General features: G+C 38.8%; 2 protein-coding genes across 4 annotated transcripts in view; both read right to left on the bottom strand.

The window, feature by feature from the left end:
* The window catches only part of LOC127452633 (CUGBP Elav-like family member 3), a 76,590-nt gene extending 67,578 nt beyond the window's left edge, over nucleotides 1-9,012 (bottom strand). For 2 of the 3 annotated variants that reach the window (XM_051718259.1, XM_051718260.1), the window contains exons 1-2: nucleotides 8,452-9,012; nucleotides 7,506-7,756 (exon numbers count right to left, since the gene is read on the bottom strand). In XM_051718259.1, coding sequence (XP_051574219.1) covers nucleotides 7,506-7,650 — 145 coding nt within the window. In that variant the 5' untranslated portion in view covers nucleotides 7,651-7,756; nucleotides 8,452-9,012. Of the gene's footprint in view, nucleotides 1-7,505; nucleotides 7,757-8,451 lie in introns of those variants that run through there. The other variant, XM_051718261.1, reaches the window with a different exon arrangement.
* Nucleotides 9,013-9,981: 969 nt separating this feature from the next.
* The window catches only part of LOC127452615 (ADAMTS-like protein 4), a 72,013-nt gene continuing 55,160 nt past the window's right edge, over nucleotides 9,982-26,834 (bottom strand). Inside the window, exons 8-17 of the mRNA XM_051718226.1 lie at nucleotides 26,286-26,473; nucleotides 25,494-25,620; nucleotides 22,691-22,957; nucleotides 19,136-19,265; nucleotides 17,444-17,648; nucleotides 17,107-17,280; nucleotides 16,825-17,004; nucleotides 13,226-13,405; nucleotides 12,996-13,140; nucleotides 9,982-12,419 (exon numbers count right to left, since the gene is read on the bottom strand). Coding sequence (XP_051574186.1) covers nucleotides 12,289-12,419; nucleotides 12,996-13,140; nucleotides 13,226-13,405; nucleotides 16,825-17,004; nucleotides 17,107-17,280; nucleotides 17,444-17,648; nucleotides 19,136-19,265; nucleotides 22,691-22,957; nucleotides 25,494-25,620; nucleotides 26,286-26,473 — 1,727 coding nt within the window. The 3' untranslated portion in view covers nucleotides 9,982-12,288. The remainder of the gene's footprint in view (nucleotides 12,420-12,995; nucleotides 13,141-13,225; nucleotides 13,406-16,824; nucleotides 17,005-17,106; nucleotides 17,281-17,443; nucleotides 17,649-19,135; nucleotides 19,266-22,690; nucleotides 22,958-25,493; nucleotides 25,621-26,285; nucleotides 26,474-26,834) is intronic.

Genomic DNA, 26,834 nt, shown 5'->3' on the forward strand with positions numbered 1-26,834 from the left:
TGACTGTAGCTCGAGCCAATAGCATTCGAGTGTGGGCTGAGAAGTTGCATATCATTGGTTTGAAACACTGTATGGATATGTCCCTTCACTGAACCAGTCATTCATTTCATTTCCAACAGATGGACGAGTCGTTAACAAGCATGCATCAGCATCTGTTGACCTGAAGGAGAGGAGAAATGTTGTTCATTTCCTTCTTGTTTAAGAAGGAGAGAAAGAGGCTGGATGGATTTAGAGTAAAAGTAACTGATGACACTGCATTAACATCAGAATGTTATTGAAACTTATAATTATTTTTAGGCTAATATTGTTGTCTTTTTTCCATAGCTTTAAGGTATGCACAGCAGTTTACAAAATCATTGGTAATATCCTTTTGTTGTCATTTGTGGGGAAACGCTTATGATGCATAAACACCCTGCTATTATCTTTGTAGATTAGTAGACATGCAAATTTTAATAACATATAATTAGACTTGTTTCCATCGTAAACAACTTGCTTCATAAATGGTTTAATGACTGTATCAAACCACATAAAAGACCTTCATTTCTTTTCACCTACCGGTGTAAAAGTGTGATTTACAAAAATGGTCATTGAACGAATTATGCCAAAATGAGCAAATCTGAGCTAATCTTTTGAATGGATTCAAAAGACTCGAGTCACGAGCTAATGAGAAACATCATCTGGAGTTAGTTCACTCCACTAAATACAACCTGGTCTCTTAGAATGAATGTTAATCTATATAAATGTTTGCAAACTGACTTTTACGTGCCGTTTTCTGTTGAAATGAACACTAGAGGCACTATTTTATGCAGTCACACAAATCACAAGACAACTGCGGATTATAACTTTGTAAAAATGTATTTTTCACTCTGTTACTCAACCCCCGCTATGTTATGATATCAAAATGTCTTGGATACGTGAAACATAAATCCTGGTTCCCTGAGAATGAACAAGATGCTGCGTAATAGCATTGGGATACGCCCTGAGTGTCACGTAGTCTGAAGCCCTTGTACAATCACGCCAATTTATTGGCTGGTGGCGCTTAAGCAATGCCCCTAGAGAGCTATGTCACGGGCTCCATAAAACGCTCGCTTTGGCGCAATCGAGTTAGATTTTCTGCAGGAAGGCACAAGCCTATGCAGCTGCTAGAGAGTATGGCCAGCTTACGCAGCGTCTCGTTCCCAATCAGGGAACCAGGATTATATTTCATGTAACCGAGACGTTCCCTTTCATAGAACTTGAGCTGCATAATCGCATTGGGAATGATATATATTCATGCCATGCGAACAGCAGCAGCCAACTGTCTACGCCCGTGTAGCAAGCATATACCAGTGCACAAGTGAGCTAAAGCGTCTGGATAAAACAGAGAAAATTATGAGTTTGCTCCTGTTGTAACAGAGAGAACCTAGAAAGCAGGAGTCAAACCCTCATACAGATTATAAAATCTAACAAATGTATGCAGAAAGGACCACCCTGCCGCCATACAAATGTCCTCCAAGGACGCACCTCTAGCCAAAGCCCATGAGGATGCCATGCTCCTCGTAGAATGGGCTTGAATACCTGAAGGCGAAGGTAAACCGCACACTTCGTAAGCACTTGAATCTGCATCAGCAAGCCGATGAGACAGTCTTTGCTGGGACACAGAAACACCCCTGTTGCGGCCACCAAAGCACGCAAACAACTGCTCTGACTTACGCCACTGGCTAGTACGGTCAACATAAACACGCAGCGCCCGCACTGGGCAAAGCATATGCAATCTTTCATGCTCCTCTGACTCAAATGGGGGAGGATAGAAAGCCTGAAAATTAATAGTCTGCAAGCTAAATGATGTAGAAACGACCTTGGGCAAATAGCCCAAACGAGGTCTTAATACCACTTTTAAACACCCTGGTGCAAAATCCATACATAAGGGATTGATCGACAGGGCATGCAAATCACCCACCCTTTTAAACAATGCCAATACTACTAGCAGGTCTGTTTTAAGAGTCAGAAACTTATCAGTGACTGTTGACAAGGGCTCAAACGGAGCACCCGAGAGTGCCTCTAAAACAACAGATAAATCCCATATGGAAACGCAGGTGGGACGAAAAGGTCTAAGCATGCGTACCTCATGCATAAAACGAGAGACAAGAGAATGTCTACCGACAGAGACTCCTTTGATAAGTGCATGCTCAGCCGCTATATTGGCAACAACTATAAGCATTGCCAGGGCAACCCCGGCCCTAAAACGCTCTTGCAAAACATATACAGCTTCCTAGTTGATTTAGCTTTAGCATTCAAAATGGTATCAACCGCAGCGGGGGACAACCCATCATTCAAAAGAGCGCCCTGTTCAGAGGCCATACCCATAACTTCCACAAGTCTGGCCGGGGGTGCCACATGCTGTCCTGAGCCTGAGACAACATGTCTGTTCTGACTGGAATCTCCCACGGCATTTCCTCCAGGAGAGAGACCAGAGTCGAAAACAATACTTAAGATGGCCAAAATGGCGCCACTAACAGAAGCCGAACCTGATCCTCCCGAACTCTCTGCAGAATTGCTTGCAGCAGACTGAGCAGTGGGAATGCATAAAGACATGTTGACGGCCACTGATGCACCAACGCATCGATGCCCAGTGGTGCCGGGGCCGAGAGTGAAAACCAGAAGTGACAGTGTGACATCTCGTTCGAAGCGAATAGGTCCTTTTCCACTCTACCGAACCTTCTCCAGATTTGTTCCATAATCTAAGGATGTAATGTCCACTCTCCGGGCATCAAGCCCTGTCTGGACAGGAAATCTGCCCCCGAATTCAACTGGCCTGGGACATGCATGGCTTGAACAGACAGCACATTGTCCCGTGCCCACAGAAGAATGCAACGTGCCAGTCTCAGCATGTCATGAGAACGCACTTCTCCCTGGAGATTGATGTAGAACACCACCATCCTGTTGTCTGATCGGATGAGGACATGGCTGCCCTGAATCTCTGGGAGGAAAATCTTTAATGCCAGCAGCACCGTGAACATCTTTAGACAGTTTATGTGCCAATATTGCCACTGGCCTGTCCAAACACCGTAGGCTGGATGACTCTCGTATACAGCGCCCCAACCCGTGGAGGAGGCGTCTGTCGTTATAACTTTGCGGTGACACACCTGTCCCAATGGAATGCCCGACATCAAAAGGCGGGTCCGTTTCCATGTTAACAGAGTTCTGTAGCCCTAACGCGTCACTTTGAAGAGACGGAACGCATGTGTCAGTGATTGAAGTCCCTTTGTGTTGAGTTCATTCAGCATTGAAAAAGGTCTCGCATGCAACATGCCTGGGGGAATGACAGCGGAAGCCGCAATCATGAGCCCCAATAGCCTGTAAAATGTTCTCGCAGGGAGAATGCATCCCACTCAACATTGCTAGACACTGGCAAAATGACAGAACGCGAACTGGAGACAGACGCGCCTGCATCGCTTGCGAATCCAGCTCCACCCCTAGAAACAAAAGAGTCTGTTTCCCTGGCAACAGGACACTCTTGTTACAGCCCTAGATCAAATGGCTGAGAATGACATCTCAATGTTAGGCAGCCAAAGTCTCAGAGTGGGCAAACACCAGCCAATCATCAAGATAATTCAAAACGTGGATGACTTGAAGCCTCAAGGGTGTCAAAGCTGCATCCATGCATTTTGTGAAAGTGCATGGTGCTGGTGCAAGTCCGAACAGAAGGATGCAAAATTGATACGCTTGCCCCCAAAATCTGAGAAAGCGCCTGTGCTTTGGCGCAATCTGAATATGGAAATAAAAATCCTTCAAATCTATTGTCACAAACCAGTCCCCCGGCTGCACTTGTGACATTATTTGTTTCTGCGTCAGAATTCAAAATTGACATTTCATTAGAGCGAAATTCAAATGTCTCAAAATCCAGAATGGGACGCAAGCTGCCGTCTTTTTTCGGGACCAGAAAATAATGGCTGTAAAAGACGCATTCTGTCTGAGAAGGTGGAATCTCCTCCATTGCTCCTTTTTCTAAGAGAGAGTGAATTTCCCAAACCAAAAACGGGGCTTCCCGAACAGAAACGTCTGTTGGAACAACCCCATTGAACACCGGCGGAGCCAATCTGAATTGAATTACATAACCATGCTTTATAGTTTGAAGTACCCAGTTCGAAATGCCCTACAGCTTCTGCCAAGCTGACAGACGGGCAGACAGAGGGATTAATGCATGGCTTTTGCCTGCAGCGCGACCTGTAACCACTAAATGGCGTGCTTGGCTTACTTTTGCCGACTGCCCCAGAACCAGTGGCACAGCGGAGGTAAGCCTTCACTCCTCCAATACTGTGGCTGGTTGAAGGGAATTTGATAATGTTTTTGACTTTATTGTATTTAGGCATAAATGATGGACACCCTGAATTGTATCTACTGCAGGGACGCTGACAGAATAAACCTTTCCCCTGGTATTTGAACAGGGAAAAGTGTATGAACATTGTGGGGGAATGTTTATTTCAGAAAACTGGTTTGCCACAATGGCCCCAGCTTTCTTTATGGGGTGGTGCTTATGTTCACTGTGTGTTTTTGAGTACATTTGTGCTCGATGAACATCAAATTCTGTTATGCATATCTCGAGACCCTTGGTCAGCTTCCCCAGCAAACTGCAGGGGAAAACTGAACCATATTCTGGTTGTCAGACGTTTGAGGTGTGTACAACGGCGAACTCATTCCGATACTGACCAAAGGGCAAAACAGGAGAGAAACTGATATGTTCATACGGTCCAATTTTGTTCACTGTATGGGGCTCTTATTTTGTTACACAGCAAGCCTGTCAGACTCCTGTACAGACCTATTTATATCATACATTGAGTTATATTACATGTGCCCTGAGACCCTTGGTCATGGAGGCATAGGCCAAACTCAAGCTGGAAATATTCAATGCTTGTTCGCCAGCGTAAATTATGGGGGAAACTGAGCTAAATTGGTGTACTGAAAAACGGGTTAGACATTAAACCGATCCCAGCATATAATGGGGGAACAACGTGTAGTATCTGGATAGCGCAAAACACCCTCGCGAACAAAAGTATCGCCTTGACCAACTCGTTCTCCAGCGCGAGCCACAGGGGGAAGCATGAGGGAAATTCCAAACAGAGTCGATATTAGCTCAAAGTAATTCCTTAGCGTGATGCGCTTAGTTGGACTGCAAAACCATCATGTGTAGATTTAACAGCTGATTGAAAAGAGCAACATCCATGCCACCATGGAAAAATCGAGCAGAGATAGCAGTGCAGGTCCCCATGCATGACCCCCTCTGCCGCGGGCAGTTCGTTTCGGACAGAAAGGCAGAGGCCGCACCTCTATTGCCTTATTCATGTGCATTCTCACAGTACGACACACAAAAAAACAATAGGGACAAAGGGGCCAATTTGTTCCTTACCTTCCAACATCAAAATCTCTCATACAGCAGTTTAATGCCGACAGCTCAAGACGCACATGGTAGCTCTTTCACAATCTTCGTTCGTCAGAAAAAGGCTGCCGAGCTAGGCCTCAGAGCATGTCTGACAAGACTTGAGCTTTCTCTCAGGGGGAGGTCGACAAACACGAGGAGGAACCCGATATTCGTTCACATTCCAAACTTCTCAGACACAAAGCTGAAATCCCAAATGGCTTCCGCACATGGAGCAATTCTGTTAACAGCCATTACCCTTGTAATGTTTGGAAAAAAACACATTAAAATTGCTCTGAAATCTATGCTGTATAAATGACTCCTTACGTGTTTGCCACTCAAAAGGGAGGATTAATAGTCCTCGCTTTGGCATGAGTCGTTGGAACAAACATGGGCATAGACAAAATCATGCACTGAAGAACAGAAATATTTATGGAGCCCATGATGTAGCTCCCTAGGGATGTCGCTTTAGCACCACCAGCCAATAAATTGGCGTGATTGTACAAGAGCTTCAGACCACGTGACACTCAGGGCGTGTCCCAATGCAATTACACAGCTCGAGTTCCTACAAAAGGGAACACTTTTAATTTAATGCAGAACAATACATTTTAACACTTGTATTACAGACCCACTTACATATACACACTTATTCTAATATGATTTGCTTACTTGGTAGCTCATCTGATAAACTTTGGATTAATCTACAGAAGTTTGAGTCCAGCCAAACGCGCATGAAAGAGAATGTGCCATAAATGCAACACGAAATGATGTGATTGCTTCAGGGGTGCTGTATCATGGCTGACCCTGTGCTCTGACCCCAGCTTAGCCAGGATAGGTGAAAAAAAAAAAGAATTTCACTGTATATATTTATAATGTGTGACAAAATAAAGGCTTCTTTGTTGGTTTAGTGTAAGGATGTCTGTTTTGTTAAACTCTCATTCATCTTTTAGGATACTACTGGTTAGGTTTAGGGTAAAGTTTTATTATGGGGAGGTATGTTTTATTCATTAAAACTTCCATCTAAAATTCACCCTAAAAACCTTGTCTAATTATGACACCATTTCACTTGGTTTTGGCACCCCCTGCTGGACATTTCACTGGGAAACTGCAGCCAAATGTGTAATGAAGCACATAATTTCAGTATTGCAAAAACTTTGCAATGCTCATGTAAATTTCATGAGATCGGGCTGACGAAATACCAACCAACCTATGTGATATTTATTGTAAAAATAGGTTTTTATGCCATTTGATATAATTTTAATCTATAGAAGTTGCAAAATGATTGGTTCATGTTATAGAATTTTTGTTAACGAATGGAGAACAAAACAAGGAATGATTAGGACAGATGAAACATGCTGCCAATAAATAGACAGTTACTATAATATATGGTTTGTCTATGTCTATGGTTCTTCAAACAATTTCGATTATTTTTAAAACTTTATAAGTGTTTATTGTAGAAAATGGCAATATTCTGAATGAATATTAGCTGACTAGCTTGAATGATGTAAACACAAAAACAACTGTATCAATGCAACAGAGTTGAATACATCAAATGTGCACATATTATAGTGTCACTGGGGGCTGAGCCCCCTTAAAATTGCCCCTGTGGCTTCAACAGAAGCATATCGATTAACAACCTCGGAGCTCACGGTAGGTTTGTCTTTAAAGGTTTATAAGTTATCATTAATAATCAAATCCCCCATAGAAAAAAAAACCCATAAATTAGATTTTAACTTTGAGAACCAGAATTTTGCGCTCTATTGCAATCAATAATGTAAAGAAGACTGCTTGTTGCCCTCCTGCCCCTGCTTGTGTATTTCATTATAAACACTTCAGAATGAGGGTTGATCCATGTTACACATCTATTAGCTAATATTAACACATAGTAAATGTTAATATTGTGTATAAAGCAGCTACACAAGTTACGCACGTTATTTATTTTTTAGGCTATTACTCAGTAGGCTACACACTGTAATCGCACACTCGCATGGACACTAATGTAAAGTGACATGACACGGTCTATTTATACTACACGTGTGAGTCGTGACTGGGTGGCATTGAATCCCTGTCTGCTCCACGCCGGTGCTGAAACTCACAAGCGTCTCTTTACCTTTGTGCACGCCCGTGTACTTGTCCTTGATCACAGTCAGCTCATAGATCTTGCCGAACTGCTCGAAGATGGGCTTCAGGTCCTTCGCCTCCAGATTGCGCGGGATCTGCCCGATGAAGAGTTTGATGGCGTCCGGCTCCTTCATTGGGTCGAAGATGCGGAGAGTGTTAGAGACGCTTCCCGGGTCAGGACGCGAGATGAGCGGGCAGAGAGTGAGCGGGAGTCCGGGGGAAGGAGAGTGAGGAGGGTGCCTGTGGAGGCGGGGTGTGATGAGTGATGGAGAAAAGAGAATGAATGAATGAATGAATGAGTTGATGGAATGTAACACTTGTTAATTCTTTTAATGTAGACTTGGCGTAACCTAATGTAATCAGCTTGTAATCATATTTTAATTGTCATATATGTTTATATAAACAGTGTATGTAGTTATTTCTGTAGCATACTTTCATTTTTTTCACTTGTCTTGGTTTGTGTATAAAGTAGCCAATGCTTTTTTATATACAAAATATTGGAAGTCAACTAAATATTTCCAAGTAAACAAAACTATTAAGAATGTTTTGATTAAATTACACACTCGAACTGCTCTAAATGCAGAAAATCGTGCAAAACAATAGCTCGCGCGTTTGCCAGTAATCACAACAATTGCAAATCATACAGTAAATAGCCAGTACAAACAATGATGGCATCTAACGTCCCCCAGTATTGCACTAAGTTAAAGACATCAACAAATTTCCCATAATAATGACAGATCATCTGCCCTGTAATTGCACGCGAAACATAACGAGATATGTAAATAAACACACGTTAAGTGTCTGTGGGCGCATCCTTTGTTTAAGCATCGGCTCTGAAGCTCTTTGTCCGTCTCCGGTAACGGATAACGGTCCCACCATACACACAGCAGCACGAAACAAGAGCAAACACACCGATTAAAGATAAAACAGCTCACCTAGAGGGATTATTAGAGAAATCTTCAGATGACTCTGGCGCGAGTTGTGTTCTGAGTGACCCACACACTGTTTCCCTCCCGCCAGCTTTACAACCACTCTTTACATTCACTGTCTCAAAAAGACTATTTCAAACCTGGATTATTTCTCTTGTAATGTCACAGTTTCGCCCAATATTTCTGTTACAACATCATATAATCTTATAAACTGTTGTAAGATATTGAATAGGCCTAATGCAGTGCATTTCGAGTATTAGGTCAATACATCTGTCATGTGTTGTTATAGGCATCTCATCAGTGCGGTTACTCTTGTTTCAACATCTCTAATTAACTCCTCTCTCACACAACACCCCCTCCCTTCTCGTGACGTCATATGCCGGTGTCTCCCTCTCACGAGCTCTTGACAAGCTCGTGATGTAACAGGCAAGGGATCATCGTCAACATACACCGCTCTCTTAAAGAAACAAAAACACAACCCGGGCCATCACATCATCACACTAATCTCATTTGAAAAGATTCTTTTAAATCAGTATGGTACGCATTGTGTTTTAAAGATGGAATATTTTTCCCATTTGATTTTCTGACATAAAATAGCTTTAAATAAATAAATAAATACATAAATAAAAAGTAAACGTTTTTTTTTTTTTTTTTTTTTTTTTTGGAAAGTTGCCAAATAGAACTCTGTACCACAATGGTCCAAAACTATTTTTTGTTCTTTCTTGAAAATGATCAATTTATCCTTAATGTTCTTTAATTAACTAATGTATTTATACACTGGGAACGCCTATAAAATAAAACTGAGTGAATCTTTATCATGCGTTCTTCGGTATTGTTAATTATCGATGTCATTTTCACTGTCATTAAAGCTCATCCTCACTGCTGTCATTCAGAAGAACTAACTGTGCACACACTTGCCCTTTCTATAAAACGTTGTGTTAATTTTTGTCTGAAAAGAAGAAATACAAATCATTATTGTGTTATTTATGCATCAGTGCAATTATATTATGGTAAACATTTCCAAATAAGTGAATAAAAGCCATAATATAATAGATACTACTATCTAATTCCCAATGAGTAAATGCATTAAAGCAGTTCACTATAGATAAAGCTGATCAGTTAACAACAACATCTAAATAACCTATCAAAGATGCAGAAAAAAGTGGCATAAAAGTGGCATACCAAAATGTGTTTTATAGAGCAATTGGAGACAAAATCAAATGTCATGTGTTTTAAAAACAGCACATTATTGGTTACTTTAAAGTGACTGCCTTTTTTATTTCCAACATTGCATTATGTTTCAACTTTTTCTGAAAGGTTAGAAAGTGAAAGAAAATAAAAGTGTTTCCTTTAACCAAGAGACTGTATAAATGCTGTAAAAGTATTGTTCATGGTTAACTAACACAGTTAACTAATGTTTACAAACTGTAAAGTGTTACCAATGTTTCTACAAGCAAATTAATAGAATTATATGGGATTATCATTGTTTTGACACACTGATTTGGAAGCCAAATGAGATGACAAAAGGGTACAGACTGGCTTTAGATTTGTTTATTATGTATAATAATTGTGATAAAATCTGCACACACAGTTTTTTTTTTTTTTTCATAACAAAGCAAGAAAAATGTATATCATAACAACGACAAACTGATCTTGAATTTCCAAAGACAGTAACTGATCCATTTCAGAAAAAAATAAATAAATAATATGTATTTTATCATGGACAAATAACTATAATGGTTGTTTTATTTAAAAGTCTCTTTTTTAATTCTTCTAAAGGGTATCTGTGTCCTATCTTGATGTATGTGATACTATACATATAAAATATGTACATAAACTCTCAGATACAACTAAACACATGCACACACACAAAGTTTTGAGGTTTTTGCAGTGAGTGAGGATCTTTTTTTGGGCCAGGTATCCACCCCATCTCTGTCATTATTTATTTTCGTATAATCATTTACATAAGAGGTTGTGCTAGCCTAGTGGTTAAAGCTGGAGAATTTATAAGAGGAGCAGCTTGATCCAGGAGAACAGTCCTGCCTTGTTTGTTGCCTTGGATGTAAAATGATTAAGTATGCTATACTGTTTGCATGTTTATTACTTAAGCAATGAATACAAAGCACAAAAAATGCTGTCCTAAATGCATTCTGCTTGTACATATAGCCATTACAACCATTTAGCAGAGGCAGGGCTTTAGGTACTTTATATATTAAAAATAGGGAATGCACAACAAGAATATCTTACATCTTATAATAACAACAACATTAAAACTGGTAGGGCTTCTAAAAGTTTGATTCAGTAATGGACTTTTACAAATGTACATTGTGGGGAACAAATTAAAACAACAACAAATAAAAAAACGTGGAACAAATACTAAAAAATACATGAAACACTGATTGACTGATTTACATTAAAAGAAAACTGATCTAAAGTCATCATGTGGCCTTGTTTAAAGGAACAACGACTGAATCAGACACTGAGAGCTGATCAAAAACAATGTCTTTCTCCTCTTTATAGAGTAGAAATGACAAATACATGTGGACTAGTTCAAATAAGATTTCAAAGATTTTTTTTTCACACCAATTTTAAATAATTATCCTATTTGATCTTTTGGACCGACAGTGTATTCAATATCCTACTGACATTACTGTGCATTGTGTATGACGTTACACACACATCATGTCCCAAATAATGAAAAAAATAATAATACTTGAAATCTGATCTGACCGTTCATATTGACACATTTCCAAAAAACACATACAAATGTGGTTTGTAAAAACTGGATTTCATGTAGCCTGCTCAGACAACAAACAACTGAACAGATTTGAGTCACTTTAGATTTTGTTGCTTGTCTGAACAAAGCCAAAGATTTTAGATTTGTTTCTAGAACGATTTAGACATAATGAGTACATATTGTAGCATTTATGCATTCTGACAAAAGTACTTCTATCTGATGTATAAATTATTGGACTGAGACAAGGGAAAAGAGACAGTTTTCGAGGGGGAATGGCTGTTTATATAAGTGTACATCATGTGTACAGCGTATTTGTCTCAAAATTCCTGAAACCTTTTGGACTATGTGACACCCTATAGTTTTTTTCTTTTTTTCTTATGTACACAAAGTGAGAAAAGTGTTACTGGATGCATCTTGCATCCCAGCCAGTTCCTGCATTTAGATTGTATGAAGATCAGTTCATGGCCAAAAGTATGCGTGCACCCAAACACTAAACCTTAATGTGTGTGTTGAACATTTAATTTCAAAACCACCAAATATTGCCCATTAATGGAAGTCAATTTCGGATCCTGGTGTCCAGAAACATTTGACCATGTAGTGAACAGTGATTCTGATTCCAATTATTTTGACTGACTTGCAATTACTTGAAACACTTCATCTAATATCTCTATGTAAAACCAACTTCTCGAATTGTTCCCATGCAACTGTCAAAATCTTCATATAAGTGTCCAGAATATGGACTAGTGATATCAGTGCATTTGTTTAGAGAATATTTAAAGGCACTGGTGAGTATTTGGCATCCTCACTGATATTATAGGGTACTAAACAATCCAAGTCTTCATCATTGGGGGAAAGCTACAGGTGAGCACAGACCTGGAGTCAGTTGTGCCTATAGAGCCCATATAGCATTTTAAAACTTTCACTTTGGGGATCCTGATATCAGTTAAATACGTGTTGGCTTTCACTCCTGGAATTCCATTTGGATCTGATATAGCCACTGATTGGCTGACTCTTGTGATCAAATCACTGATTGGCTGAGCTTTAGCTCTGGTTGGCCCGAAGGGAATCTCAGTAGGTCCAAAGCAGGTCCTTTAACCTGTGTAGGGTCAATGTCTTTTGGCCCGCTGAGCACTCTGGGTACAGGAAGCACAGCAGGCGGTCTTGTAATAGGAGTAGACGCAAAGTCGAGCCTGGACGACCATCACACAGTTATGCCGTCTGTCTTTACAGTTCTCATCTACAAAGAATGAGAGTATAATTATTGTCATATATTCTAATCTTCACGATAAAAAATGCAAAAATACAAAGGCTGCCCCTTTATTTAAAAAAAGCAAAAATGGAGGTTACAGTGAGGCACTTACAATGGAAGTGAATGTGGCCAATTTTTGGAAGGTTTAAACAGAAATGTGAAGCTTAGAATTATATAAAAGCACTTACATTCATTCTTCTGTTAAAACGCATTTATTATTTGAGCTGAAAAGTTGTTTAAAATAGCCGTTTTTACTTTTTGAGGTTTACGGTGTTGCATTGTCATGGCAACTATGTTGTAAAATTGGCTATAACTTTACACAGAAAAATTAGTAATTGAAATGATTTTTTTGAATTGAATTTTTTAACCATCACAGATATTCAAGCAACTTTTTGCAATGTCTACTTAATATTTAATTTACCACAGTAAAGAAAGGTCTTAGAATGTCTTCTTTTTGGGGCAAATATTGATATACTGAATGCAATAAATTGATCAGCATGATTCATTTGATTAAACTTTTTAATTGATTGACAGCCCTAAAAATGCATGAACACACAAACACACCTTCAAATGGACTGCAGGGAATTGTATTACAAGGCTGTTCCAGTGCAGGTTTGGAGTCGGGATCACATGATGCGCTGTGCTGTTTGTCTACTGTGAGACACCGTACCTCTCGTATCTGCATACCTTCACCACAAGAACGAGAGCACTAAAAAGAGAAAGGAAAAGATAATAATAAGAAGTGAAGATACTGGAGGGTAGTACTGTTGAAGGAGAGATAATATCATCCTCACCGTGCTCCATTCAGTGATGAACCACTGCGGTCTGCAGGGCTGCAGTTCACACGGCTGCACTGGAGACGGTTTGTCCAGGTGTGAGCACTCACTGGCACTGCTCACTGTAAAATCACTGCCTGTCTTTTTCACACAGATGATGTCTCTGCGTTGGGTGCCGTTCCCACATGCTGCATTGCACTGATGGACAGAGTGAACAGAGAAAGTCCAGTCTAACACATTTCAAAAACACACAGTCATACACTATTGACCCTTAAAATACTACAACTCATGGACAGCATACTATTCTATTTGATTTATTTTACTTATTTTATTTGACTTTATTTTATTAGGGCCCAAGCACTGAAAGTGCGGAGGCCCTATTGTTCTTCTAAGGATTATTATTATTTTTTATTTTTATTATTATTATTATTTTAGAGGTTTTCAGTACTTTTGGGGTACATAACATGCGTGAAAATTCTTGAAAGTTTGCACACACATCAAAGTCGTTGGCCTTTAGGGCTTGGCAAAGTTGCAGGGGGGGTCATGCAGGGGGAGCTATGCAGCACCACCTAGAACATGGGCCCGTTTGGGGGGCTCTGTAGCACATCCCTTTTGAGTTACAGTCACCAAACCTTGTACAAATATAGATCTCATCAAGCTGGACAACTTTCACGCTGACAGTCATAAGCTCTGCCCTAAAGGAAGTTGGCCATTTTGGATTGTTGTAAAAATGTATGCTCTGGAATTTGATATACTCCTCCCAGAGATTTAATGTTACAGGTACCAAATGTGGGCGACATCATGCCAAGACATTGACGATGCTAAATTATGAAAGGATTTTCGATATATCGAATGGTGTTGCCATGGCGAAGCGATAAAATAATGTCAAATAAACGGAATAAGGAAATGTCTTATATCTTCTGCATGCATGGTGTGATTTTACATAGAAATTTAGCCAAATGTTGTCCTTACAGGCTGATCACATTGATGTGGCTATTGTGGGTCACGGCCATAGCGCCACCAACTGGCGGAAGGAAGTGTGTCACTTTTAACAGACTTTGAAATATCCCTATTATGTTAACCTGAATTGCTTCAAAAAAAATTTAGAATAATGTCAAGACAGTGCAGATTTTACATTCTGAAGGGATTTGTGATATCTTAAATAGTGTTGCCATGGCAACGTATTAAATGTCATTATTCCTTTTTATGTATATTCACATGTTTTTGAGGAACTTGGCATGCTTGAATTTTCATATTTTGCACACACATCAGAGTTGTCGCCATTAGGCCTGGGAAAAAGTTAACACCTGGGCGTGGCTGGGGAGCTCTGTAGCACCACTTATTGACAAAAGTTGTGTGGGTCAGTTTCTTCTACGATCACCAAACTTACTACATATATTGTTCTCATCAAGCCAGACAACTTTCAAAATTACAGTCATTAGCTCCACCCAACAGAAAGTCAGCCATTTTGGATTGAATGTGCATTTTTTGAAAACTGCAGGCCCTGAACTTTTGAATACTCCTCCTAGGGGAATCATGTGAATGTCACCAAATTTAGGCAAAATTATGCCAAGACACTGAAGATGCTAAATTGTGAACGGAGTTTTGATATATCAAACAGTTTTGCCATGGTGATGCAATAAATTAAGCGTAAAAATGTAAAACAGGAATTTCCTTATATCTTCTGTGTGAATTGTATGACTTTGATGAAAATTCAGCTGTATGTTTGGTAATGGGGGCTGATCACATTTATACGGCTATTATGGGTCACGGCCATAGCACCACCAACTGACAACAGGAAGTGTGACACTTTGTGTGACTTTGAAAAAGTCCTCTTATATTTACCTCTCAAATGCATGCGGCCACCATGCTTTGTTTTCCTAGAGCCACCAGGTGGTGATGGCGCCATAGTGCTTGGGCCCGTCATCGCTGCTTGCAGCTATATTTCTATTTGATGTTGTTCTATTCTACTCGACTTTATTCTAATGTATTCTATTCTACTCTATTTCATTTTGTTCAACTTATTGTTTTCAAATTTATTCTATTCTATTTTACATTATTCCATTCTGACTTCTATTTTATTCCACTAATTAAATTCTATTCTGTTCAACTTTATTCTGTTCTATGACTGTTCTATTCTGCTCAACTTTGTTTTGTGACTTTATTTTGTTCTATTCGACTATTCAATTCTATTCCACTCTATGTTGTTCTGTTTTATTTGACTGTAATCTTGTATTCAACTTTATTTTTTACTATTCAATTCTATTCTATGTTCTATTCTTTTCTGACTTTATTCAACAGTATTGTATTCTATTTAACATTATTCTTTTCTACTCCACAATTCAATGTTCAATTCTATTTTATCCTATCTGACTATGTTCTATTTTATTCCTCTTTGTTATTTCTGACTTTATTCTGTTCAATTCGACGTATTGTACTATAATCTATTCAGCTTTATTCTATTCTATTCAACTATTCAGTTCTATTCTACTGTATATTGTTTCATTGTTTTCAATCTGACTTTGCTCTATTCAACTTTGTTCTTTTTTCAACTTATTGTTCTGTATTCTATTCAAATTTGTTCTATTCTATATGACTATTCAATTCAATTCTATTGAATGTTTTTCTGTTTTATTCTCTCTGACGTTGTTCTATTTTTATTCAACTTAGTTTTTTCTGACTTCAGTTCTACTCTACATATTGTACTATATTATATTATATTCAACTATTCAATGTTGTTTTATTCAATTCAATATGACTTTGTTCTATTCTAATCAACTTTCTTCTTTCTGAATTTATTATGTTCTATTCAACTTAATTCTATTCTATTTGACCATTGAATTCAATTCTGTTCTATTCAATGTTGTTTTTTTCTATTAAATATGGCTTTGTTCTGTTCCATTCAACTTTGTTCTCTCTGACTTTATTCTGTTCTATTCGACTTATTGCACTGTATTCTATTAAAATGTATTCTATTTTATTCAACTATTCAGTTCTATTCTATTCAATGTTGTTTTGTTATATTTAATCTGACTGTTCTATTCTGTTTCAACTTTCTTCTGTGTAACTTCATTCTGTTCTATTCAACTATTCAGTTGCATTCTATTCAATGTTGTTCAATTCTTTTCGAATTTGTACCATTCTAATCAACTTTGTTCTTTTTAACTTTAATCTGTTCTATTCTACTCTATTGTATTCAATTCAACTTTATTTTACTTGACTGTTCAATTCTATTCAATGTTGTTATTCTATGTGACTATTCTGTTCTATTCAACTTTGTTTTTTTACTTTAGACTGTTCTATTTAACTATTTTATTCTATTCAACATTATTCTATTTAACTATTTAATTCTATTCAATGTTGTTTTATTATATTCAATCTGACTTTGTCCTATTCAACTTTATTGTTTTTGACTTTATTCTGTCCTATTCAACTGTTTTGTATTGTTTTGAAATGTACTGTATTTTGTTGTGTCTTTTTACTTTACTTTATCCATTCCACTTATTGAATTGTTTCCTATCCTACTCTATTCTGTTCTTACAGAGACCTTTAAATCTGTAGGTAATCATTTGAAGAGTCAGTCTGAGAATCTCTCAGTCAGTTTGTGTGTCTCTCACCTGTACCCAGGGTCCAGTGTACCAGAGATGTGTAGATGTACAGGGTCCCCTGTTACAAGCCTTCATATCAGCCGGTTTCTCACCCACACACTCTCCACCTAGATCTTTTTCTCTCCTGCCTCCTCTGGTCAGACACACCACCTCTCTCCTCTGGACGCCCGGTCCGCATGCCGCAGAGCACTGAGACACAGAGAATAACCCTCTTTTAAACCACTAAATTAAAAATATTGTATTAAATTGAAACAAATGGCAAAGGCTTGAATCTCAGTGACCAGTACTCACAGTGTGTGTCCAATCAGTGAAGTACCAGTTAGTGACACAGGGACCCATGTGACAGTCTTCAGTTCGTTGTGGGCGGAGCCTGTCATTGCACTCCCTGTCATTCACAATGTTACCATGGTTACTGACACAGCGTACACTCCGGGTTCTCTTTCCTACTCCACAATCCACTGAACACTGCAAGTAAAAAAAAAAAAAAACATATTCAGTACCATCTTTACAGTATGTGTAATTAAACTTTCCCACTCTTCTATTACAATAAATCAGCGGACACACACATACATACACTAAACGTGAACATATGCTGTCACAGTCTCTCTCACACACACAGGTGTCTTACTGCGCTCCAGTTGGTGCTGATCTCCCAGTGGGAGCAGACACGTGGGTGGCAGGGCTGTGTGGCGTTCGGCCGGGTGAGATCAGCACAGCGTTGCGGGTGAACCATCGTAGAACGATTCCCAAAACTCTGTCTGCACTGTATCTGACGCTGCTGCACACCCCAGCCACAGGAAACACTACACTCTGACCATGCTCCTGTCTCCCAGCTACACACACACACACACACACACACACACACACACACACACACACACACACACACAAACATTAACTGAGATTTAAAGATTAAGAGATTAAAGCTAAATAACAATCCTAAAGGATTAATTTATGCAATGTATTAAAGTGTACAGGGCTATCGAAGTGGAGGAAAAGCAGAAATATGAATTTAATATTTTTTAAGCAATTAAAAAAGCACATAATGTTTAATATGTAGAGTTATCCAAGTCGACCTTTTGAGGAAGGACAATTTATAGCTTCTGGTTATGCACTACTGACGGAATTCCTGTGGGTAAACGGTGCTTTGCTGATAGTTATGTCACAAATGCTGTCACGGGAGCAGGAATAGTTCACCCAAAAATTAAATGAATCATTTACTCACCCTCATGCCATCCCAGATGCGACTAAGATTTTTAAAACAATATTTCAGCTCTGTTGGTCCTCACAATGCAAGTGAATCGTGATCAGCACTTTAAAGCTCTAAAAATCACATAAAGGGTGTGTGACGAGGAGGGGGGCGTGGCCGGGCCATGATAACGCATGCCTGGATGAGCTCACTGCCATCCGCCAGGCGGCGAGGTCCAGTGCCATCGCCCGGTGTCAGGCTGGAGGTCTCCCTGGCCTGAATCTGGCGGTGGAGGAGTGTGACAAGGAGGGGGGCGTGGCCGGGCCGTGATAACGCACGCCTGGCGCTGAGTTGACTAATCAGCGGGAGAGAGATAAGGGGGGGCCAGAGACGCCAGTTTGAGAGAGAGAGAGAGACGCACGAAGCTGTGTGTGCATCTTTGTTTGTTTTGCAGTTTATGTTATGTTTGAGTTCAGTTTGTTATTAAAGTTTTACATTGACTGTTCAGCTGGTTCCCGCCACCTCCTTGCCCATCTTAAGAACCTTGTTACAGGCAGCATAAAAGTAATCCATACCGCTCCAGTGAAACAATATGATAGGTGTGGGTGGGAAACAGGTCAATATTTAAGTCCTTTTTTACTATAAATCTCCACCTTTTACCATCCCAGATCAGTAGGTGGGCAATATGCACAAAGAATGCAAATTGCCAAAAAACAAAACAAGACGAAAGTGAAAGTGGAGATTTAGGGTAAAAAAGGACTTAAAAATGTATCTGTTTCTCACCCACACCTATTAAATCACTTCAGAAGACATGGATTAAACCACTGGAGTCTTATGGATTACTTTTAAGCTACCTTGTGATTTTTGGAGGTTCAAAGTTTTGTTCACCATTCACTTGCATTGTATGGACCTACAGAGCTGAGATATTCTTCTTAAAAATTTTTGTGTTCTACAGAAGAAAGAAAGTCATACACAACTGGGATGGCATGAGGGTGAATAAATGATGAGAGAATTTTCATTTTGGGAGAACTATCCCTTTAGGTTGCATTTTTCCTAAAATATCTCTTTCATATTTGCTCACAAATGCATAAACACATACGCATGTACATATGCACATACATCATTACTCACAATGGTGGACACGGATGGACGTTGCATGGTTCTTCCTCTGGGTTTGGTTTAGTTGCAGAGTCACACCTTCTCTCATGAACTTCCTGTTCTGTGTGTCTGTTCACACACACAATCTCTCTGTACTGAGAGCCTGAACACACAAATACACATATACACACACATCAAAAAAGTAATATTAATAAAAACACATTTAACATAGGACATACTAGATTTTTTGACGGGTGCAGAAAAGGAAGTCCAGCCTTACAAGTAAAAAAGCCAATCACCTTTTAAGACACAGACATCGTCTGTAAGTTAAGTAGCTTGTAGCATGACCAGCCTGAAAAATTGCTTTTTAAGCATGATCTGAGCCAAAGCGCAATTTATGATACTATTGCTTTCATATTTTACTGATTTGAAATATGCTCTTTGATTGCAATCTTGACCAACCATTTTTGGAGATTTCTGTATTTCCCCATTCAAGTAAAGGAGCTGTACTTTTATGCCACTTGTATTAATAGAAAATAGCTGCCAGGGAGTGATCCAAACATGGCCGCCGAGTGACCTAACTTGCCTTGAAAGAGACTTTGTTGCTATGCAATTGTTAAGGTGTTCTGGGTGGTTGCTAGCCTAGGGCATTGTTATGTGCTTGCTTACTGGTCCATGATAATTAGTGAGGCTTGCTAAGACATTGGATGCAACAATCTGCAGTTCTTTAAATTCACCACAAGGGGGTGGCATAGAGCAAATATACAACATTCGGCAAATCTGAGTAATCAAAAACAGAGACAAGCAGGCTGTTGGACACACACTGTAACTCTCTCAAACACACACACAATGCTACAGAGAAACTCCCAAACAGTTTGGCACATGTACACCCTGTTCCACAGCGCTTTCTTCAGATGTCAGTAGGCAACGGGTTCATGTTCAATGACTGATTCCAGCTCTTATATCGAACATAAACACAACATTAATTTTCTTTGCCCACTCTGGATCGCAGTTTGAAAGCAGAAGTGTGTGGTGTAAACTAGGAATGGGTCACAATAAATGTTGGGTAAATTATTAAAAAAATTAATGACTTTAAAGACCTTTCTGATTACTGTACCAAAAAAGTAATCACATTACTAGTTAATTTTAAGTTACTTTCTAAAACACTTTTCATACAAGTTTTTATTTTTCTGCTCAACAAATTCAAAATATCACTGAATGCACGCAGCCTGATTTTTCTAACTGTATGTCTTTGAATGCCCAGTATGTACCTGGAATTATTTGACTAATTAGTGTGTCACAAATTGGCAACACTCAAATATTTTTTTTCTCCCCTTTTCTCCCCAATTTGGAATGCCCAATTCCCAATGTGCTCTAGGTCCTTGTGAGGCATAGTGACTCGCCTCAATCCGGGTGGTGGTGGACGAATCTCAGTTGCCTCCGTGTCTGAAACCGTCAATCCACGCATCTTATCACATGGCTTGTTGAGCGTGTTACCGCGGAGACCTAGTGTGTGTGGAGGCTTCACGCTATTCTCTGCGGCAATTCACCACGCGCCCCACCGAGAGCGAGAACCACATTATAGCGACCACGAGGAGGTTAACCCAACATGACTCTACCCACCCTAGCAACTGGGCCAATTGGTTGCTTAGGAAGCCTGAATGGAGTCACTCAGCACGCCCTGGATTCGAACTTGTGACTCCAGGTGTGGTAGTCTTTACTTGCTGAGCTACCCAGGCCCCATGGCAACACTCACATTTGAGCCGTTGTTGTTACGAAGAAGTGCTAGAAGAAGATGTAATCACTGCTAAATAACAGCAGACAAAGTTAAAAACAACAACAGTGGATGTGCACATGAAGAGAACGTGTGTGAGGAGGACAGGAGATACCTGTAATTGTATAAATGGAGTCTGAAGGACTATAAAGACATCTTTATGTGTCAAAACTCCTGAAGTGAAATAGTCCTGTGTCTCATGGCTGTTGTAGCACGTATGCACCAATCGCCTGTGTATGCACACACCGTCATATGGAGTATAATTTGACAGGCTGGCATTCGACTGTACGCAGATTCTGAGCATTTGCATCAAAGTCTAAATATACTTCGGGCTTTAGTGTCATAAATTAATTTTTTTTAAGGGGCAATACAACACTTTCCCTTGGATTTTATTTTCAGGGGCATTTATGTCTTTTTCAGGGCATTTTTCAACTATTTAATACAAACAATACTCATCTCTCAACTTCAATTTAATCAATTCATTAATACAAATTCTCAAGACTAAGAATTTATTACCTCTCAAAATCCAATCAACATCAACTGCCATAATGTATAACTAGGACTATAACATACTATTAAGAACTATATCAGATGGTATAAATAAAAAATGAAGATGTAATTAGCATGTTTTGAATTTCTGGGGCAATTTAATAATTTTTGCCCTGAGCCCCCCTTAATTTCTGACCCTGGAGCCCACGCCCTGTCACAGAAATGCAAATAAACATACATAACAACACAATTAATTTTTTTAAAGTATTCTACATAAACAATAGTATTTTAGAAATATGTGTATCCTAAGTAATGTACTCAACTACAAAGTAGTTACCTTAACTAAAAGTCAGTAAGTGTAATCTGTTTACTAGAATTTAAAACGTAATGCACTACACTACTTTTTTTGCACCAAAGAGTAATTGGATCACAGTAACTAATTACTTCACAGTCAGATTACACAGATTACACCCAACACTGGTCATGAACAACTTATATTCTTTTATATATTTTTATATACAGTTTGCCATTAAAACTCTCTTGGAAAACTTGTGTCTTTAAAATCATCCCCTTTGAACCAAGGCTGCTACATCCATTCACATTCAGATGGACATCTTTGGCCATTTCGTTGCATCTTGCAGTTTTTTGAGCATCACACAGCGAGCGTTTTTAAGACACGTGTCAAGTTAAACATCGTCAAATAATATAACTTTTCAAATGGGTGTTGACCCCCTGCGTTTTGTTCCATTCCGCTGCACTCCATCTAGCTGAGCATAAGACCATATCTTATGTAAATGCCCCCTAAGATTAGAAACATACTTTACGCAAGTACGCAAATGCAAATACGAATCCTTGTCCAATGCATTGCATGCACAAGCTCCCATTGAACATACATAACGTGCGCTCTTGCGCTGGCGGTACCAAACCTGGATAAAGCACGCTATAGCACTCCTTGAGGCAATGCTGAGAATGCAATGCATACTAATGTTGTGTAATGAACTGTGGTCCAACAAATTTCAGAACATAATGACGCATCGAATCGAGCTTGCTTGGCTAGAAGCGTCCGTGTTCATGTAATTGTGTTGAATATGTTTCATGCCTTTGAAATGCATCCAATCTGGGTCAGGTAAACCCAGAAAACTAGTCTAATTATACAGAGCTTCTTTAAAGTAAATTAGCTGATTAGTACTGCAGGCGACCCACCGACTAGTCCATTTAAAAAATCTGTAGTTTTGCACATCCCTAGTGTTAACCGGTGTAAAAATCTTTGTATTTCAACTGTGAGTAAAACACAATTTACATACACAGCTACAGTGAACTCTGACCTTTTCCACAGGAAGCAGTGCATTCAGTGAGTGGCCCTCGGCGCCACACGAATGGAGGCTGATTGTCCAATGGAAGGTCTGTGCGTGGAGGGATCCGAGCGTTACGATTGGGTCCTGCGCCCTGTGGGCGGGCCCTCTCTGCTGGCCATCGATCAGATGAGGAGGAAGATGATGAAGAAGACGAAGGGAATGAAAATGAAGGAGAGGCATCAGAAGACGACACAGGAGGAGGAACGATGGGGTTTTCAATGGCAACTGAGAGAGCACCTGAAACAGAGAGAAACTTGATGAGTCAGAAGCTCTGTTCCAAAACCTTGTCTTCCATTTGTTTCATGACATAGTTTTGTTGACTTTACTAATATTCTAAAATGTGGAAAATAGTAATAATAAAGAATGAGTAGGTGTGTCCAGACTTTAGACTGGTAGTGTAGGCAGCAGTAGACGGCAGGGCAGCTCGTTTTGGAACAGAGCTAATGTCTAACTTATGCTTTTTTCCTCATCTCGCACACACTCTCTCACTCTGACCCCATTCTTGAAAAACGTCTGTTTAACATCGTCCTCTGTTCCCCACACTACACACACACAATCATGGGCCCATTTTCCATTATTAATCTTAAAAGGTTGCAGTGATGGCCAATAGTTTTTGAGAAAAATAAGCGAAGCGTGCACGAGTGAAGGATATCTGAACCGCATACACACAAAAATTCAGAACGAGAGAGAACTTGAGCAGAGATAAGTAGTAACTGAGATGGTAAGAAAGACTTTGTTCACTAGGTCACTGTTTGGGATTGACAACTGTATTAACTAACAGGTGTGATTCTGAAAGTGTCCTGTACATGGGATAAGAAATTACACTCATTTTTCTGTCTGGTCATGATTTTATATATATGTTTCAAAATTAGTATTCTTTTCTTTAGAAGTAAAACTTTTTAAATGAGGAAATAACATACTGAGTGCACCTTTAAATTATAAAAAAAAATTTTTTTTTTAAATTGAATAAAATGCACAAAATACAATTACCTGAGTACACTTTTCACTATTATAAACATGATTTCAGTTTCTGTGTAGTAATTTTGATAATTTTTCTGGGGCTTAAAGTAAAAAATGTCTAGGTGTATGGCAAGCCGAATCGACATTTAATCACATGCAGGATATGAATTATAGATATCAACAATTTTATTTTCACTAGTTATAATGCTTATTCTTGATATCAGCAATGGAATTACTACTAGTGAAAGTGCAAACATTTTTTGTATCAGTAATTACATTTGCACTTGTGAAAATGTTAATTCTTTATATAAAACTTTTTTTCATTAACAGCAGAAATACCCATTCTTGATAACAAAATTGTAATTTCAACTAGTAAAAAATGTAAATCTTGATATCTGTAACTGCAGTTTCACTAGTAGAATTTCACAATGATCTATCATACTATTGCAAGCCTTTTTTCTAGATTTAATCACCTGTAGGATATGAATTATAGATATCAACCATACATTTTTTACTAGATAAAATGCTGATTCTTGATATCAGAAATGTAATTACTAAAATATGAAAATGCACATTTTTGAAATCGGTAATCCCATCTGCAATAGTAAAAATGTTAATTTTTGGTCATACCCAAAAATACCAAATCAAATCTGATATCTGATATCAAATCTGTAATTTCAAATAGTAAAAAACACAATTCTTGATATTTGTAATTCCATTTTCTTTAGTAATATTTCACAATTAAATAATTTTGTTCCTGTTCAAAATGCAATTACAGATAGCTAAAATGTATTTCTTACTATTTAAAATTCCAGTTTCCCATATGCACTTCTTACTAGTAAAAGTGATTATTTTTTATATAAAAATGTTACATGGTTACTAGTGCAAATGTCCATTCCTAGAAAAATGCTCATTTTTTATATCAGCAATTTGTTTTTCACTAGTGGCAATGTTAATTTCTGATATCTATTATGTTATTGTGACTAGCAAGAAAAGTAGTTTAAAATTTAAGTAGATTAAAATCTTTAATCACGATTAATCTCATAATTTTTCATAGTTAATTGTGATTAATCTCAGATTTTAAAAGTAGTTAAATTTGACTATATATACTTATTTCCTGTCATAATGCATTTATTTGTTCTTTGGAAAGAACAACACAATAGAGCAAAACAATAAAGTAAGTAACAAAAATGCTTTATTAACATTTTCCAGACTCCACAGTATAAAGACCGAAATTCACTAAAACTGCACCAATTCGAGTAACATTAAACATTTCCCAAAGTCTAAGTGGGATGTTGACTTATTGAAAAAAACAAGTATTCATTGCAATGCACATAAACCCTCATTTAATATTAATCAGTCGGCAGGCTGTATTTTCATGATTTGTGTCAGGGCATCAAGCGCCATGTTGAACTCCATATGAAAAGCGCATCTTGTTCTGCTTTTAGCAGTGGTGGCACTTCCAATATAAAGACAATTCATCCGAACTGTCCGGTGATCATTGGCTGACACTTCAAAAGCAACGGGTACATGTTGTTCATGATACCTAATGAATTAACTAATGTTCACGAATGGAACCTAATTGTAAAGTGTTACCCAAAATTCAGTTGTAAACAAGACAATTGAAGGGAGTCACTTCAAATATACAATGTGGTGTGACTCTTGTTTCTAACTGAACTGTGTGTGAACAGAACTGTATTTGGCACTCTAAAACAGGACTGACAGCCATTCTGCTGTTGTGTGAATGTAGTCAGACAGAGAGCGAGAGAGACATTAAGATGATGTGTGAATGGAAGAATGTAGAAAAACTCACTGATTTCTCGGAGCGCCGCACGTCCCCTCTCCCTCTCTCTCTGTATCTCTCTCTCTTCGTCTCTCTTTTTCTCCACTGGGATGTAATATTCATAGTCTATGCCTGGATTCTGCCTGTGGAAAATAATCTACAATGAGAAAGAGAGAGCGAAAACAGGTTAGTAAGCCCGACCACATGGTTAAAGTCGCACTCCACGACCACATTCCATTTAGTATCATCCATATATCACCGAGGCACAGGAAAGACACACAAAACACACACATACACACTTTTGTGTGCACATTATTTTCATGGTTTAACACTGAACAGCTGACAGTCTTATATTAAAGGTGCCATATTTGACACTTTTGTAGCGTTTCAGTTTTCGCCCTGAAATCCACCTCTAATGTAAGTCAATGTTTCTTGCACTGAAAATATCGCAATTTATTTTTACATGGCCATTTTTAATCCTCTTTCTATCTGTTAGAGTTAAATAGGCTGTTACTGTACCATTACAACTTCTATAGGCAAAAGACCTCTGATATGATTGGCTAACCACAGTGTACTGATGTAGTTCACACTGGAATACTGTTCCTAACAAAAATTCAAAAGGATCATGCTATAATCACATTAATAACCATAATAATGGTCTATAAGTAGACCGTTACCTCATTTCTTCCATTCATTTATCAGGCAAAATCTCCCTCTGTTTTCTCTGTTGTCTTTGTGCTCCATCACAGATATGAGCCAAATCTGTCTACCTTTTTCCACACCACACTAATACATTATACGAGCACGTGTGTGTGTGCTTACATATAGTTGCAGCTGGGCAGTTGTGGGTCCCGGTGCAGTGAGGGACTCTCCTCTCTCTTCTTCCTGCTCGTGAGGCCCTGCTTTGGGGCGGCTGTACATGAAGGTGGTCCCTCCTGCCTGATACTCTCCAGGCGGATCGACCGCCCAGCGTCCGTTCACCACAGATTGACCTGTTCCACTGCGCAGGGCTGCAGAGAAACAACAGCAAACACACCAGAGCATAAACAAGACCTGCTTTCATTACCAGATAAACATATCTGAATAAGCCCAAATGGGTTCTGAATACACAAATGAGATGTGGAAGCTACGGTGGGCATCAAGATTTTCAGTGAATTTTCAATTTCGGTCTGGATTCTGATAAAAATCTCTTGTATTTCACGGAAGACAGAATATCATACGAGCCTGAAAACACATGAGGCTGAACTATTCCTTCCAGTACTCCGATTCAGAATAGTGTTAATATGTATTTGTTGGGTAAGCTGCTCCACCTTCATGGCTGTTTTTAGCCATCTGTAATTACAGATCTGAATTCTGTCTATGAGCTTCTGA

Source organism: Myxocyprinus asiaticus, chromosome 15 (genome assembly GCF_019703515.2).
Source record: "Myxocyprinus asiaticus isolate MX2 ecotype Aquarium Trade chromosome 15, UBuf_Myxa_2, whole genome shotgun sequence".
Lineage (NCBI taxonomy): Eukaryota > Metazoa > Chordata > Actinopteri > Cypriniformes > Catostomidae > Myxocyprinus > Myxocyprinus asiaticus.